This window comes from Gobio gobio, assembly GCF_949357685.1.
Source record: "Gobio gobio genome assembly, chromosome: 3".
Taxonomy (NCBI): domain Eukaryota; kingdom Metazoa; phylum Chordata; class Actinopteri; order Cypriniformes; family Gobionidae; genus Gobio; species Gobio gobio.
In genome coordinates this window covers 14,825,272-14,841,756 of record NC_137099.1, presented here as the reverse complement: position 1 = coordinate 14,841,756, position 16,485 = coordinate 14,825,272, and the positions used below count along the sequence as shown (strand labels likewise).

Here is a 16,485-nt window from a genome sequence, read left to right as displayed (position 1 = left end):
TGGTTCACAAGTTTCATTTTCACTTTCTCACAGCCTACTGCATTCGAACGGTCCATAGTAGGCACCTTTCCGTAATCCACTGCGGCATCATTACGTAGGCCAGCGTCGCGCAAGCCTAGGGTTCGGTTCGGTTCGGTTCAGGTCGGGTTCGGTGGAAAAAACATCCTAAACCAAACCCCGCCAAAAAGCCCAATATTCGGCCGAATCCTGGATTCTGTGCATCCCTAGATTCAATGACATTTTTTTTACCAGTTACTTGTTGCCACATACTGGCATAACTATGTAAGGGATATAATTTTTTTTTTTTGCAGTGCCAAGTTTCTTTCAAAAGGTGATTTCGCTACTTTAGACGTCCGTTTTTATATCCCAACTTGGCACTTTATATTTATATATAAACTTTTAAACACAGAAATAATGATACTGTGTGACTGGAAAGACTGTTTCATACATACATGACAACTGGTTCAGAAAGTTCCGCTGTGATTTTGTCAAAGGTTTAATAGTCACAGGAGAATCGTTGTCCTTTAGTAATAAGATAGAGTTGGTGTTTGAATCGACATTGCGATTTTTGAACTATTAAAGGGTTACTTCAGTGATGTAGCATTAAGCTTTGTATCAGTAGAAACCCAGTAGTATATTCAAATTATGGTACTTTCCCCCCTCATATCCCCCTGAGACGAGAGAATTACACATTTTATTTCTGAAAAAATACTCAGATGACGCAAATATCGTCATTTTGCGTCATCTGAGGATTTTTTGGCCAGAGGCTAAAAACTACAGCCAGTAAAAGGAGCTGTTCCGCTTGTTTTCAACCCGCCCACAGCGGAGGGATCTCACTCACAGAATCTAAATGCGCACGGGCGCTCGGATCGGGCATTAATAACGGAGCGGTCCGGAGCAAAGTGAGTGTTTCAACTTCAATTAATTCCTATGAAAGTTTGGCTTCCATATGCGATCTGAAAATGCGCCAGACTGGACACGCGCTGAGAATGACAGCCGCGCTTACCTCAGCTCTTCGCTCTCGTGATGAGTGAAATCTGACTCCTGCTACGTTTGCGCCGTGATGTTCGTTCGGCTCACTCACACTTTATTGAAAAGACACGTTCAGTTTTTAATTGTAGTGTTTATTCTCTAATTGAATGAAATTATTGTATTATTATGAAGATCAAAACGACAGTGGGGGCAGTGTACGGAGTGGCCTCGTAGGGCAGCGAAGCAAGTGCATTCTGGGAGTTGTTGTCTTTCATCCACATGAGACAAAAATACATTTTCTGTCTTTTCTCAGTCTAGAAGGCACCAAATTCAAAAATAATTTCACATTTCTACTACATACTATAAATGACCCAGTTTAAATACACATTCATCTTCCCAGCGCTGAAGTACCCCTTTAATTGTGCAGCTCTAATATATATCGTATTATTATTCCTCATATCCTTACTGACAACACAAGAATCCCACATTTACATTTTTTGCCAATATCTGGCTTTTCTCTGGTCTTGATATCAAATTGACCACCTAACAAAACGCCAACGGTGTCTGTTTATTATGCAGTGATATAAGATTGTGCAAATATCCTCATCATTTAGAAGTTTTACATAGTGTATTGTTGCATTGCTTGTTCAGACTCTGACATCAGTTCTGGTTTTTCCATCTCCCGCAGGTCCTAATGTGGGAAGTCTTTTCCACATGGTTGATAACATTGGACATGCCATGGAGTCGTTGGTTAATGTAATAACCGAGGAGCAGGATTTAGACTGAAGATGTCTTCTCCTCGTTGCATGCTTTTGTAGTGTCAACAACTGGACAGGATATGTTTACAATGGGAATATCAATAAAAATCTATTTTTCTGAAGGATCGCGGTTCCACATTGTAGATTTGATCTTTAGTAGTTTCAGTAGTTTCTTACGGAGAGTCTAGAATTGTTTATTAATACAAAAAAAAAAAGGTTTTTAAACTTCTATGCAATTGTACAAAAACAGAACGAAAGGTGTGTGATAACATGTAACATTGCGTGCCATGTCTTTGTACAAAGTGGAGCGCATTTTAAAAGTGTTTTATCTAAATGGGTGACTGAGAATATGCAGGGGTGCTTTATCAACTAATTTTGTTTGTAACAAAATAACAAATGCATATTAAAAGGCAAGTCCGTTATCTGTGTGTGTGTGTGTGTGATGGCGTGTGCAAAAAGACGCGTGTGTCTGAATGTTTTGGTTTTTTTCAGTATGTAAGCTGGCCCATTCAACTACTGCAGTCATCATGAAAAGAAAACAAGATTTAAGGTGCAGTAAGTGATTTCTGAGAATCATTGTTGAACACTGTTGATATTTGAAATCAACCCAAACAAACAAACCCCTCCCTTCATTGCTCCGCTGCCAAAATGCACAAACACGCAATGCAAGAGTGGATCACAGCATTAACGAATTAATGATAAGGAAGAACAAAATATGTAAATACAAGTACAATCAAAACCAATGTTACTCACGTATGGGGCAAAAACATCGCAACCTCTGTGTCTGTTTTCAGGCCATCATAAGTAGACACGCCCCCTACGGGTGATTGGCTACAAGTGTGTTGTCCGTTTCGCTTTCACCAGTTTTTTTTTTTTTTCAGAAATCGCTTACTGCACCTTTTAAGGTTAAATACTGTCTACCTCACAGAAATTCCCTTCCTCCATGCTCTGGCCATGTTTATTAAAAGAGCAATAAGAGTCTTGATCATAATATTTATGTTTGAATGACAACTTCCTGGTCACATGACCAGATTATATCCCATAGTCTCCTGCTGGAGACATTTTAACCCATGTACCGGAATGATAATTTATCTAGTGCTTGAATCATATATGGTGTTAGTTGTATTTCTGTAAGCAACAAAAAATAAGAGAAAAAGACTGAAATTTGACATAATTGGGGCGTTTAAGCGTTAAAGGGATAATTCACTCAAAAATTAAAATTCTGTCATTTACTCACCCTCAAGTTGTTCCAAACCTGTATGAGTTTCTTTGTTCTGCTGAACACAAAAGAAGATATTTGGAAGAATGTTTGTAACCAAGCAGATAGAGCAGCCATTGACTACCATAGTATTTTTTCCCTATTATGGTAGTCAATGGTTGCTCTATTTGAAACCTAAGACAAAAATCCTAATGATTAATCTCTAATAATCCTCACCATCTTTGAAAGGTCACGGTGTCATTGCTCTTGTAATCAAATGTCTGACTTTAAATGTTCATCTGAGGTTATTTATTGTCATTGACATCTAAAAATGCTAGCGAACAATAGCACGGTTTACAAAAATCCATTTGAGATGATGACACAATACAAAATATTCCGCTCTCCATTGTTCTTTAACACATCTGAGTTTCTTTCTGTGTGTCTTTTTATTAAACCTTTATGCTTTTGTGTGAACAAATATATCGAAATAAATGATCATAATGTATATGTATGCACAATTTATGACCGTTACGATTACAAAAGAGTTTTGCACCTTGGAGATGAGCATGTCCAGAGTACTGCATATTAATTTCTGAGATGTGCTATTTGAGTCTAACTCTTGTTCTGAAATCCTACATTTTAGTTGGAATTGCAAAAGGAATATTTTACCAGACTATGAAATGTAATTGTGGTTTTCTTTACTTGCCGCTGCATTAGTTGATAAAAATGGAAACGCATTATGGCAACCATTTGTCTGTTTCATTATGGATTCATTTTTGCCAAAAAGCAAGTAAATGATTGCATTATCACCTGCAATACTCACTATATCTTTTGAAAATGTATAGGAGAAATGAAGTGTTAGATATTTGAAGTCAAGCTACCGTGGCTTTAACAACAAGCATGATGGTTCGTATGAAGTGTGCAATAAATGGGTAATCGTAAAACAATAAAAATTACATTTTTAAAATAAATATTACAATTTTAAAATAAAATTCTAAGCTGCTTAATATTACAAACTCTATTTATAGCTATGTGTATGTATGTATGTATGTATGTATATATATATATATATATGTGTATAATATATATATATGTATATATATATATGTATATATATATATATATATGTATATATATATATATATATATGTATATATATATATATATATATATATATATATATATATATGTATATATATGTATATGTGTATATATATATATATATATATATATATATATATATATATATATATATATGTATGTGTATATATATGTATATGTGTATATATATATATATATATATATATATATATATATATATATATATATATATATATATATATATATATATATATATATATATATATATATATATATATATATATATATATATATATATATATATATATAATCAGTTGACCTATGGAAATATATAAAATAATTTTACATAAATGCTTCAAATGCTGGTGAGGTAAGTTGCACAGTAGCTAGGGGCAGTGTTGAGACTGTTAATTTCCAAACCACTGGAAAGTTTCCGTGTTTTTCCCCTTGGATTTTACTTTCCAAGAATGAATGTCACAATATACTCAAACAATAGAAATAATTGTTAAAACGTGACTTTTTACGGGAGGGGGAGGGGGAATGGCATTCTACATAGGCTTTATATTTCGATTTATTTCAGTGTTGACACTGGATAAAATAAAGCAGAAATACATTACACAAATAAATACCATTTTACTAATCTGCAGAATTACTCTCAGCATTGTATACATTAATGACGTTAGTCTGATGCTTTAACACGTTTTGTGGGTTTGTTTCATCTAAAAGAGGAAGCCGTTGAGTCATATTGCTCCTGGTTCCTCTTGAGCACACGATAAATAGACTTTATAGTTTAAAAGCTCCCCGACTCGACTTGCCCCAACAGTGATGTTGTCAGTCATGATTGTGAAGCTCAGGACCTTGGCTCTCATATTCTTTATGACCAAAGATGTTCACCCCACCCATGCTGGTCAGTATTATTTGCTTCTTTATAATTCGTGTTTATATTTTTTTCTTTGCAACTACTGTACTTATTTTCGCTGACAGCATTACTGACATTTACAAATAAGTTAATGATAAAGTGTATTAATATTATTCAATAATGCTGCATATATTTGCTTTATAGTAATTAGACTTATAAAATGTACAGTTGCCTACTGTTGCTAACACTTTATTTTGATGCTCCCCCAATATAACTCTTACTAACTATAAGTAACTTTGCAACTAGGCTACATGTCAACTAACTCTCATTAGAGTATTAGTAGACCGTATGCCAACACTTTATTTTGATGCTCCCCAAAAGACATTCTATTGATTATAAGTAACTATGCAATTGTCAACTTTTTCTACTAACCTGAACCCTAACACCTAACCTTCACCTAACAGTCTACTAATACTCTAATGAGAGTTAGTTGACATGTAATTGCAAAGTTTTTTATAGAGTAGTAAAATGTCTAAAGTGGACCATCGAAATAAAGTGGAACAACCTTTTAAGTTGAAACATTTACAAAAAAAAAAATGTAGTAACTTCCCAGCTAACCAAAATACGTGACTGTTACGTAACTGCAACGTAATCTGGTGGCCAAACTTTCTTTGTGGTGATGTAATTAAGTTGTGGCAACTGGAAAAGTGAAATTCCTAGATACGTAACTTTGTAATGTTGCAAGTTATAACATTTTTCAATAGGCGGACATGCTGTAGTTTACCCTAATGTATGTCCTCATTCACCCAAACTATTTCAAAAGCTGTGAATGACACAGACTCAAAGTGACTTCAGTTCATTTATTTTGAAAAACGAACAATAAAACGCACCCAAATAAAATAAAAAAAAACATAGGATATACAGCGGATCATGAATGAAAGCGTAAGATGCTCTGTGCTCAGCATTATAAACCTACCGGTATATGCTATGCTAGCATAAGATTTGCTAGTTGACAATCAAATGATTCAGGAAAGATACCATAGTATAAATATTAACAAAAAATACTTAAAGTAGACTGTAGGTAATGTTACTTAACCAATCTGATGCCGTTGTTGAGCTTTTTTGAGATAACTAGCGATAAAACAGAGAAATGTCGATGCTGTCCTCTCCAGCAGTTTTGTGTTTACGGTTGCCAAACTTTCTCTTTTCATATTGTTACATTGTGGTGCATCATGTCAGATTATGTAAATACAAGTTATTCCCACCAACAAGCTCAAACTGAGAACTTGCATTTTTCATATGTCTGACATTGCATGAACAGGCCACCATTCTAACACTTCCTGCTGCATATATTTTCCACTCTGCTATCCACCAGTGGGTCGTGACCCAGTTAGAAACCCGCATTTAATAACAACATTTCTGAAGAAACAAATTATGCTACACACAGAATTAACTTTGAAAGTTCCTCTGAAGTTCACACAGGTGTCCTGCAGCAGTGTAACCACAGGTTATGTTCATGTTCCACTAACCTTTAACAACCAGACAATCTGTGATTAGAATACGTTTTAATCATTGTTGTTTTACCATTTACAAGCTATGAATGTTTTACTTAAAAAGTGTAGTTTATACAGACTTTATAGTTTAAAAGCTCCCCGACTCGACTTGCCCCAACAGTGATGTTGTCAGTCATGATTGTGAAGCTTTCATGTTCATACAAGTTTATACAAACCACACTATACTTACAAAGACATCCATACACTAAAAACAAATAATAATAATAAAAAAATGAATGTAACAGCCAGCAATCTATAGCTATCATAGCATGAATAATTAAAATATTAGCATTAGCGCAGTCTTTGCTTAGAGTCAAAATGTAGTGTATACCTTCATGTACTCTTCAGCACAGTGGTAACCACAAAAAACTGTCAACTTCTCATTAAAGCTGTTTTCACGCAAGCTTTCACATAGTGTGTGAGGTTATTAATGTACAAAACATTCATTTCATTAAGGGAAGGGCTGGGCTCATGTTTGTGCTTCAAGCTTACAAGGTGATAGCTAGTCGTTACATGTGCGACACTTGAATGACATTTTCTCGTCAGAATACATGCGTTGTTTTTTGTGAGTGTTCCCTTCTCTAGGTGGGTTTTTAGCATGAAAAAGTTTAGGAACCCCTAATCTAATGCAATGACATTCATACTTAAACATGCAAATACATTACATTATTAATCCTTTATAATAATGTATTACTGACTGTGGTGATACATTGTTTTACTTGAGCAGCAAAGCTGGCTGGACCAAAGAATGTGAAGGTGTCCTCCATCAATATGGGTGCAGTTGTCAAATGGACATCTCCACACAATCCCATGAGCAACGTGACGTACACGGCAAGATATATGTAAGTAATACGCAAAATACATCTTAAAGGATTGGTTCACTTTAAAATGAAAATTACCCCATAATTTCCTCACCGTCAAGCCATCATATGGCTTTTTTCTTTTTAATGAACACAATGATGAGTTATATTAATACATATCCTGATTTTTCCAAGCTTTATAATGGCAATGAACAGGGCTCATCCACCATAAAAGTACTCCACACGGCTCCAGGGGGTTAATAAATGCCTTCTGAAGCGAAGCCATGTGTTTGTGAAAGAAAAATATCCACTTAAAACTTTATAAGGTAAAATATCTAGCTTCCGCCAGACTGCCTTCCGTAGGATGTAGCGTAAGGCCGGCTTCACACCGCACGCACAAGCAGTGCATTGGCAGGGCAGAAGCAGTGTGTTTGGAGAGCGGGAGCCGCGCGCACCCTTTGTGCTTTCACACAGGCAGCGTTTGTCTCGCGCTGTCGCAGCTGAACCGCGGCTTGTGTATTGCAAATACAGACGAATATCGTCCGTTGTCACCTTTCCCGGTGTTCTCTCTCGACCCCTGTCTGTCTTGTGCTTTGATTTATGATGGGCAGCATATATCTGCTGCAAATGCGACCGTGTCCCCCTCTTCTGTCCAAAACACATGCATTTTGTATAGGCATAGATATATGTAGGTACAGTATGTATGTATTATACATGTATTATTATAACACCATACTAATACTGAGTTTGACCCCCTTTTGCCTTCAGAACTGCCTTAATTCTACGTGGCATTGATTCAACAAGGTGCTGAAAGCATTCTTTAGAAATGTTGGCCCATATTGATAGGATAGCATCTTGCAGTTGATGGAGATTTGTGGGATGCACATCCAGGGCATGAAGCTCCCGTTCCACCACATCCCAAAGATCTTCTATTGGGTTGAGATCTGGTGACTGTGGGGGCCATTTTAGTACAGTGAACTCATTGTCATGTTCAAGAAACCAATTTGAAATTATTCAAGCTTTGTGAGGTGGTGCATTATCCTGCTGGAAGTAGCCATCAGAGGATGGGTACATGGTGGTCATAAAGGGATGGACATGGTCAGAAACAATGCTCAGGTAGGCCGTGGCATTTAAACGATGCCCAATTGGCACTAAGGGACCTAAAGTGTGCCAAGAAAACATCCCCCACACCATTACACCACCACCACCAGCCTGCACAGTGGTAACAAGGCATGATGGATCCATGTTCTCATTCTGTTTACGCCAAATTCTGACTCTACCATCTGAATGTCTCAACAGAAATCGAGATTCATCAGACCAGGCAACATTTTTCCAGTCTTCAACTGTCAAATTTTGATGAGCTCGTGCAAATTGTAGCCTCTTTTTTCCTATTCGTAGTGGAGATGAGTGGTACCCAGTGGGGTCTTCTGCTGTTGTCGGTTGTAACGAGTGGTTATTTCAGTCAAAGTTGCTCTTCTATGAGCTTGAATCAGTCGGCCCATTCTCCTCTGACCTCTAGCATTAACAAGGCATTTTCGCCCACAGGACTGCCACATACTGGATTTTTTTCCTTTTCACACCATTCTTTGTAAACCCTAGTAATGGTTGTGCGTGAAAATCCCAGTAACTGAGCAGATTGTAAAATACTCAGACCGGCCCGTCTGGCACCAACAACCATGTCACGCTCAAAATAGCTTAAATCACCTTTCTTTCCCATTCTGACATTCAGTTTGGAGTTCAGGAGATTGTCTTGACCAGGACCACACCCCTAAATGCATTGAAGCAACTGCCATGTGATTGGTTGATTAGATAATTGCATTAATCAGAAATTGAACAGGTGTTCCTAATAATCCTTTAGGTGAGTGTATGTGTGTATTGTGTGTGTGTGTGTGTGTGTGTGTGTGTGTGTGTGTGTGTGTGTGTGTGTGTGTGTGTGTGTGTGTGTGTGTGTGTGTGTGTGTGTGTGTGTGTGTGTGTGTGTGTGTGTGTGTGTGTGTGTGTGTGTGTGTGTGTGTATAGGTAGTTTACATGATAAAAGTAACCTTTAAAGTTAAGATAAGCCTCTAGTTTAAACATTTAAACGGACCTTTTGAAGTTTGGTCAATAACTTCTGCAGTGTTTTGTTTTCGTGTATTTTTCACAGCGCTGGATGTCATATGGTGATTGTGAAACACACGGAACACTTCACTACATGATTTCATGGTGTTATTTTTCATGTTAATCAGGTCAATTTTGATCTAAACAATGCACTGTGGCTTTAATTCAGCGCGTGAGCAGCGTGGCAAAAAATAGACTCGGCGCCGGATCGCGGCACTGCTGCTTCTGCTCTTCTCCTGCAACGCGCTGCCGCGCCGCCTCTGCGTGCGGTGTGAATGCTCTAATCTGTTAACATGGGCGCCGAAACCGTGCAGTGTGAAACCGGCCTGATACCGGTTTTGAATTGCGAGAGGCGTTACACTTTCTGCGTAAGTTGAATACAGAAGGCGGTCTGGCAGAAGCTAGATATTTTACTTAATAAAGTTTTAAATATGGATATTTTTCTTACAAAACCCCATCGATTCGCTTCAGAAGGCCTTTATTAACCCCCTGGAGCCATTTATGATGGTATGATATGCGGAGTACGTTTATGATGGATGGATGCACTTTTTTGAGCTTCAAAGAAACTCAATGGACCCCGTCACTGCCATTATAAAGCTTGGAAGCATCAGGATATTTATTAATATAACTCAGATTGCGTTCATGAGAAAGAAGAAAGTCATATACAGATGGCTTGAGGGTGAGTAAATCATGGGGTAATTTTCATTTGAAAGTGAACTTTAAATACTCCATGGAAGAAAAACAACAGCAAACAAAATGCTTGCATGCCATTATAGAATACACCCATCACAAAGTGTTTGATTGGTATGAAAGTCTTAACTATTGTTCTGCTAGAATCTGATACTTCTGAGTTTTTGCAGAAGTTGAAAACAATAGGCCTATTCTTTGCCTAACATATTACCTAAACATATCTTCTCTTGTTTGGTCGCTCTTTTATTTCTTTTTTTTAAATCTAGTTCTTTGTTTGTATTTTATGTAAATTATATAGCACTTTATTTGATTTGACTTTGTGTTTGTCATCTGCCCTGTCCTTGCAGCCTGAGAAAAGAAAACGTTACCCTTTGTATGAACACCAAAGAGCTGAAATGCGATGCAGGAGAACTGCCAGCTATATTTGGGACCTACATTTTTCAAGTGCGAGCAGAGGATCAGGAGCTGTACTCTGAGTGGGTTAATGCATCCAAATTTATGCTTAATAAGCACAGTAAGTGTGAATCTGTATTTGCAGGTCTTAGTTTGCGCTATAGGCTCTGTTGTGTTAAAGGTGCAGTAAGCGATTTCTGAGAAAAGCTGTTTTAAAGTGGATCGGACCGAGAGCCACAACACACTTGTAGCCAATCAGCAGTAGGGGGCGTGGCCTCTCATGATGGGGGAGGAGAAAGAGTGAGCATGAGGGAGATTTGAAGAAAGACTGTAGAAAGAGTGATGGCTGAGAGACATTACAAAAGAGAAAAGGAAAAGAAGAGTAATGATCAGGCAAGAGCTTTAGGACCTGTGTTAATATTATAAAAGCTTTCCAGTGCAGGAGAGATCTAAGCAGGAAGAGACATCCACTCTAGCATTGCATGTTCGTGCATTTTAGGTTCAACAATGATTCTCAGAAATCACAAATAAGCAAATAAGTCAATATGACATTCATACAATGATTATTTCAACTAATTTGCTCCCCTGTAGGTATCATAGGACCCCCTACTGTGCGTCTTGCCATCATAAATAATATCTTGGCTGTGCACATCGAGCCCCCAGCGCTGAAAGTGGGCAACCTTACCGATGTTTTTTCAAAAGTGTCCTACGCCATCAGATATTGGACCGAAGACCATGAAGATGCGGTATATAAACACTTACATTCTTCTGTATCATTCTGTACATGAGTTTATTTTTTCAGAAGCATAAATCATCAGACATATTTGTTATACACTTAAACTGTTGAACTAAAACTAAAGCATTACTTGAAATAAACAACTGAAATGAAGTAAAACGTATTTATAACATTTTCATGTTGAAAAACTAAAACTGAAATAAAAATTAATGAAAAAAAGCTTTAACTAAAATTAAAATGTAAATGAAAATATAGAAAATAAAAGTACTTAATTTATACAATTAAATTAACTATTGAATGAACTAATTCAAAATATGAATTAAAGTACTACAAAAAACACTGTTAAAATCACTGTACAATAAACAATAGACACATTTTTTAAGTATTTATATTTACTTTATTATGAGCAGCCCTACTGAAAAGAAAGAATTATATATGTGAAGTGTGTGTTCAAACTCTCAAATATATTAACGTATAGACCTTGTTGTCAAGTAGGAATGTTTTATCTCATTTTAAACATAATTTAAAAGATCTGGTGTGGAGCCTAATGCACAAGCCGCAAATAAATAATTCATATCTTCAAAATAACCATAATATGATCTTTGTCCCTGATAGGCAGTAGAGAAGAAGGTCACTGGAGCCAGTGGAGAAGTTAAACTGAATATTACAGTTCTGCACTCATGGAGCAGATTTTGTGCTCAGGCAAAGGTGCTTCCCGAAAGTTACACAAATTTGGGACAGTTCAGTAATGCTGTATGTGTGACCAGCGTACCTGGTAAGTGTCTTCATCTACACCTGTCACTCATATCAAGATATGCAATTCGTATCAATGTGTAAAGTGTATAATGGCACAAGATATCAGTTGCCAGTTGATTATAAAGTGTAACAGACATTATACAACAATATATTACCATAGAGCTCTGTGATTGCCCCAAATAAAGTAGAATACAGATCAGAATAATCTATTCCAGGCAGCCCTGCAAGATAACGATAAAGCAATAATTATGTAATGTACTGGATGCATTCATTCAAAACTGCTGATAGATACAGATGTATCTAATTAATGTCTTGTGTTAAACTAAGAACCATAATGACATTGATGATGATGTGTGTGTGTGTGTAAAGTGACACCAGTGCTCACCAGCTGTATGATAGCTGCTGCCATCCTTCTTCCTCTGGGAATCCTGGGCGTCTGGTTCATCTATAAATTGTACAAATACCTGTATCCTAAAACCAACCTGCCAGAACATCTCAAGGTATGTCTCATGTGATTCCACTACACATTGTATGTTTAAAACACACAACTTTACTTTATTTGACCATAAAAATGTGCTCAAACAATATATGATTGTATTATATTATTATAGTATGTATTAAAAGGGTCATGAACTGGCTTTTTAAAAAATGTTATACTGTTGTCTGAGGTCTACTTGTGGCGTTTGCATGGTTTTTACTTTCAAAACATCATAATGAATAAGTAATAGGCTATTTTCTGCCCTGGTTTTGACCCTCTCTCATGGAACGCTCGGTTTTTATGGGCGTGCTGCACTGAAGACTAATAACTAAACGCCCACTGCTATGATTGGATAAGCTTTGCATATTTAATGCGCTTCTGCTCCCCCATGAGTACGCGTGAGGCATTGTTTTGAAAGCATGTGGGGAAACGGCAACCGGAATGTCTTTATCAAGCAAACACAATGATTTATCTCTCATCCACCCGCAATTAAAATTAATTTTATTTTATATTACTTGGCCCGCCCGATCGGTGGATATACACGCGCACCAAGTACGCTGCATCGCCAAAACTTCCACGATTGTATTTTTCCTCCAAATATCAAGTCAAGAGAGTGAACGCGCATCGAGAAAGGAATGTTATTTCACTATTTAAGATGATACGTATTGGTAGCCCCGCCCGTCTGGAAAACACATAGCCCCGGGAAGTTGGGCTTTGCGAGCCCTGTGACAGTGGTAAGTTATGTTTAGTTAGATATGTACACAATGTAACATTGTATTTGATCTGTAACAATGCAGTACTATCACATATAAAAAACATTTTACTCACATAAATGTGTTTCTTCATTCATTCATGTAATCTCATCCTGTCTGCAAATCCAGTCTTTTGTTTACAAACGAATCCGTGGTGAAATGAACATACGTGCAATGTCTTCCCCGCGTGAGCTGGATATTCATTAAAAATAAAGTTCAACCACACATTTCCAATATTAGAATCCGAAGGAAGCTTATGGAGGGACTGTGTTCTTCCACAACGAGGCACAGCGCAATGTATTACTCTCTTCGGCATGTTTATTGCCTGGTAGCGCGATCCGTTTAGCTCCACGAGTCGGTGGGCGGGGCTACAGAATCAGACGTACATATTTATCTGTTGAGGCAGCGTTTCTGCATTCTACGATGTCAGTGGTCGACATATTCTGAGAGCTCTCGTTTTCTGGGCCTGGTGTCAATAAAAGCTTTACGTTGACTAACAAGGAAGTTTTCAGCTCCGAAACGTACAGGATATTCTTATATCACGAAGGCTCAAGGGAAAGTTGATTTCTCAATTCATCACCCCTTTAATATTTTATATTAGCTTTCATTTTTATATTTTCAGTTTTCATTTATTTAAAGTGCTTTGTTTATTACTGTTTTTTTTTTTAAACATTTGTTTTGCTTTAATTTATACATTTTTATTTCAGTTTTAGTCATTTTAGTACTTCAATTAGTCTCACACTTTATGCTCGATGTCGTCAACTGCTATGTACTTACATAAAAACATATTCTTAGGTTATGGTAGGTACAACTTATTGTATTCATGTTGTATTGCCAAACACTTTTGCTGCTATCGAGGTGAGATACAGGTAAATTTAGGGCCTGTTAATTATAATTAAACACTGTTAATAATTACACCTTAACAGTGTAATTATGTAACTTCATGCAGATATTTTTTAATTATAAGTATGATGTAAAAACATGTATGTACACAATAAGTGCGTTGTATGATTAATTTAAAAGTACACTATAACTTTTGTAACAATGTAACTGCATGCATTTTGCGGAAGAACATTGTTTTGTTTGTGCTTCTGTTCTGCATGAATATGACCTTTCACAATAGATAATGCTTTACAATGATCTGCTCAATAAAATACCTTACTCCCCTGTTGAGTAATAAAAACACCATCTCTGTGTCGCTTTTACATTTCAAATCCCTCAGTTCTCGCTAGCTCCGAAAAGCCAAGCCAATGTTGAATCTTGTTCTATCTACAAGCTATGTCATGTTCAGCAAACTTCCCTCTGTTCACAGTTTTTTTTTTCTTCTAAAAACGTGTTTTTCCATAGCCGTAGTAACCTTTCTTTACGAGTTAAGGTGTTTTTTTCTTTACAAATTATTTACGAATATGACAAGACACGCACAGACGAGTGACATATACGCAGGTCTAAAATATAAACACTTATAATACATAGTGAATCAGGGTAAGACAAAAAAACTTTTTGGAAGAAGGATTGATGATGTATGACACAATTTTGTTAATTTTGAACAAAAGAAATTTGTTAACACTTTATTTTACAGTGTCCTTGTTACACATGTTACATGTAGTTACTGTAATAACTATAAATTATGCATATTACATGCAACTAACCCTACAACAAACCCCAATCCTACCCTAATGTAGTTAATTATTATTACACAGTACTTTAATGCATAATTACAATGTAACACGGACACCTTAAAATAAAGTGTGACCAGAAAGTTAAATAGTGTACCTGTTAGTACATGCTAGTTAAAGGCACTTCATATAAAGTGGGACCCTTCAATTTTAAACATATTTCAGTTATTTTATTTCAGCTTTACTGAAAATGTTTTTTATATATAGTTTTAGTCAACAATAACAACACTGTTTAAACCATATTTTTAACACTGGTTCTTTCTAGAATCTGTTCGTACCATCATTTTGGAATGTCGAGGCAACCCAACATTCTCCACAGCAGAAGGAACAGCATGATACAATCAGTGCCATATCCGAGGACCATCTTTATCAAGCGCTCAGTGAGAAAAGCAACATCTCAGAGGACAACGACTCTGGGTTGTCCTGTGATCTCGGCCCGATACAAGAGGTGGAAGAGGACTACAAACTGCTCGCACACATGACGCCTGCCCCATCATTTTACCCTAACCATCTCTACCCGTTATGCTCGAATAACACACTATTGACTCATTTAAATCAACCCCACTTTGGAGGCTCCATTAGCACTCAATCTTGTTACTACAATATAGCAGTCAAAAACTCTGAGCTGAAACACACTGAATGTGTTTGCTGAAGTCACCAACAAGCTGAAATGTGTTTACTTAATGAGCTTATTTTCTGCAGCAAATATATACAAAAAAAAATCATTATGCAGTGGTGCAATGTCTGTATGTTGAATGTATATAATTTCTTGCATAAAATGCTGTTTACCCATGCTAATAGACTGAATGTACTTTATTTTACTGTTATTGAGAAACTTTTATTGTCATTGTATGCCTGTAAATTGTTGTATTGTTGTTATTATTGTGAAATGTATCACAATAAATTAAATGGAGTTGGATTTCTCTTCCTTAAATTACACTTGTCTGTTTGCTCATTTGATTCAATTATATCACAGTTTTATGATGTTGTTAGCACTGAGCTTCACACGTGCATCTGTTATGTAACAGTTAAATGATATTTGTAATCATTTTGCTAAATATAATTTAGGTCTATACAAATCTTTTGGCAATTTTTTTGGTTTCATGAAAATAAATAAATATTTTTGTATTATTATAAATACATACAAATGATTCATTTCTAGGGATTCTCAGAAGCGAAAGTCGTCATAGTTGGGTCAACTTCTAATCTGAGAGGACAGCAAATATATTTGTTGTATTTCCATTTGCTCCAATAGAAAAATAGGGATAGTGTCCACGACTTTTCAAAAGAGTGACGTTGGTCAGAAGATAGAAATATGTCAAAGCCGTTCACAGCAGCGTTAATTCTTTTTTGTGTTATTTACTGACATGGTAAAAGTACAACACACTACGTTATAAATGTGTAGCCTATTACATAAAAAATATATATATATATATATATATATATATATATATATATATATATATATATATATATATATATATATATATATATATATATATATATATATATATATATATATATATATATATATATATATATATATATATATATATATATATATATATATATATATATATATATATATATTGTGTGTGTGTGTGAGAGAAACGTGACAATTAGGTAAGGTAATGATAAGGTAATCATCAACATACTTTCAATTTTT

General features: G+C 36.0%; 2 protein-coding genes across 4 annotated transcripts in view; both read left to right on the top strand.

The window, feature by feature from the left end:
- Nucleotides 1-3,664, top strand: part of dmd (dystrophin) — a 156,900-nt gene extending 153,236 nt beyond the window's left edge. For 2 of the 3 annotated variants that reach the window (XM_079813126.1, XM_079813127.1), the window contains one exon: nt 1,661-2,860. In XM_079813126.1, coding sequence (XP_079669252.1) covers nt 1,661-1,758 — 98 coding nt within the window. In that variant the 3' untranslated portion in view covers nt 1,759-2,860. Of the gene's footprint in view, nt 1-1,660 lie in introns of all 3 variants that reach the window. The other variant, XM_079813128.1, reaches the window with a different exon arrangement.
- An 809-nt stretch (nt 3,665-4,473) lies between these two features.
- crfb15 (cytokine receptor family member B15) lies at nt 4,474-15,952 on the top strand. The gene is made up of 7 exons (XM_079812304.1): nt 4,474-4,936; nt 7,169-7,283; nt 10,376-10,542; nt 11,013-11,167; nt 11,773-11,932; nt 12,283-12,413; nt 15,085-15,952. The coding sequence occupies exons 1-7, from the start codon at nt 4,855-4,857 to the stop codon at nt 15,469-15,471; spliced, it is 1,197 nt and encodes a 398-aa protein (XP_079668430.1). The 5' UTR covers nt 4,474-4,854; the 3' UTR covers nt 15,472-15,952.
- The last annotated feature ends 533 nt before the right edge of the window (nt 15,953-16,485 follow it).

Bases quoted from the DNA above. Each gene is read 5' to 3' on its own strand.
- crfb15 (XM_079812304.1), top strand. From the start codon at position 4,855: ATGTTGTCAGTCATGATTGTGAAGCTCAGGACCTTGGCTCTCATATTC. The intron at 4,937-7,168 runs GTCAGTATTATT...TTACTTGAGCAG, and splicing joins TGTTCACCCCACCCATGCTG to CAAAGCTGGCTGGACCAAAG. The intron at 7,284-10,375 runs GTAAGTAATACG...CTGTCCTTGCAG, and splicing joins ACGTACACGGCAAGATATAT to CCTGAGAAAAGAAAACGTTA.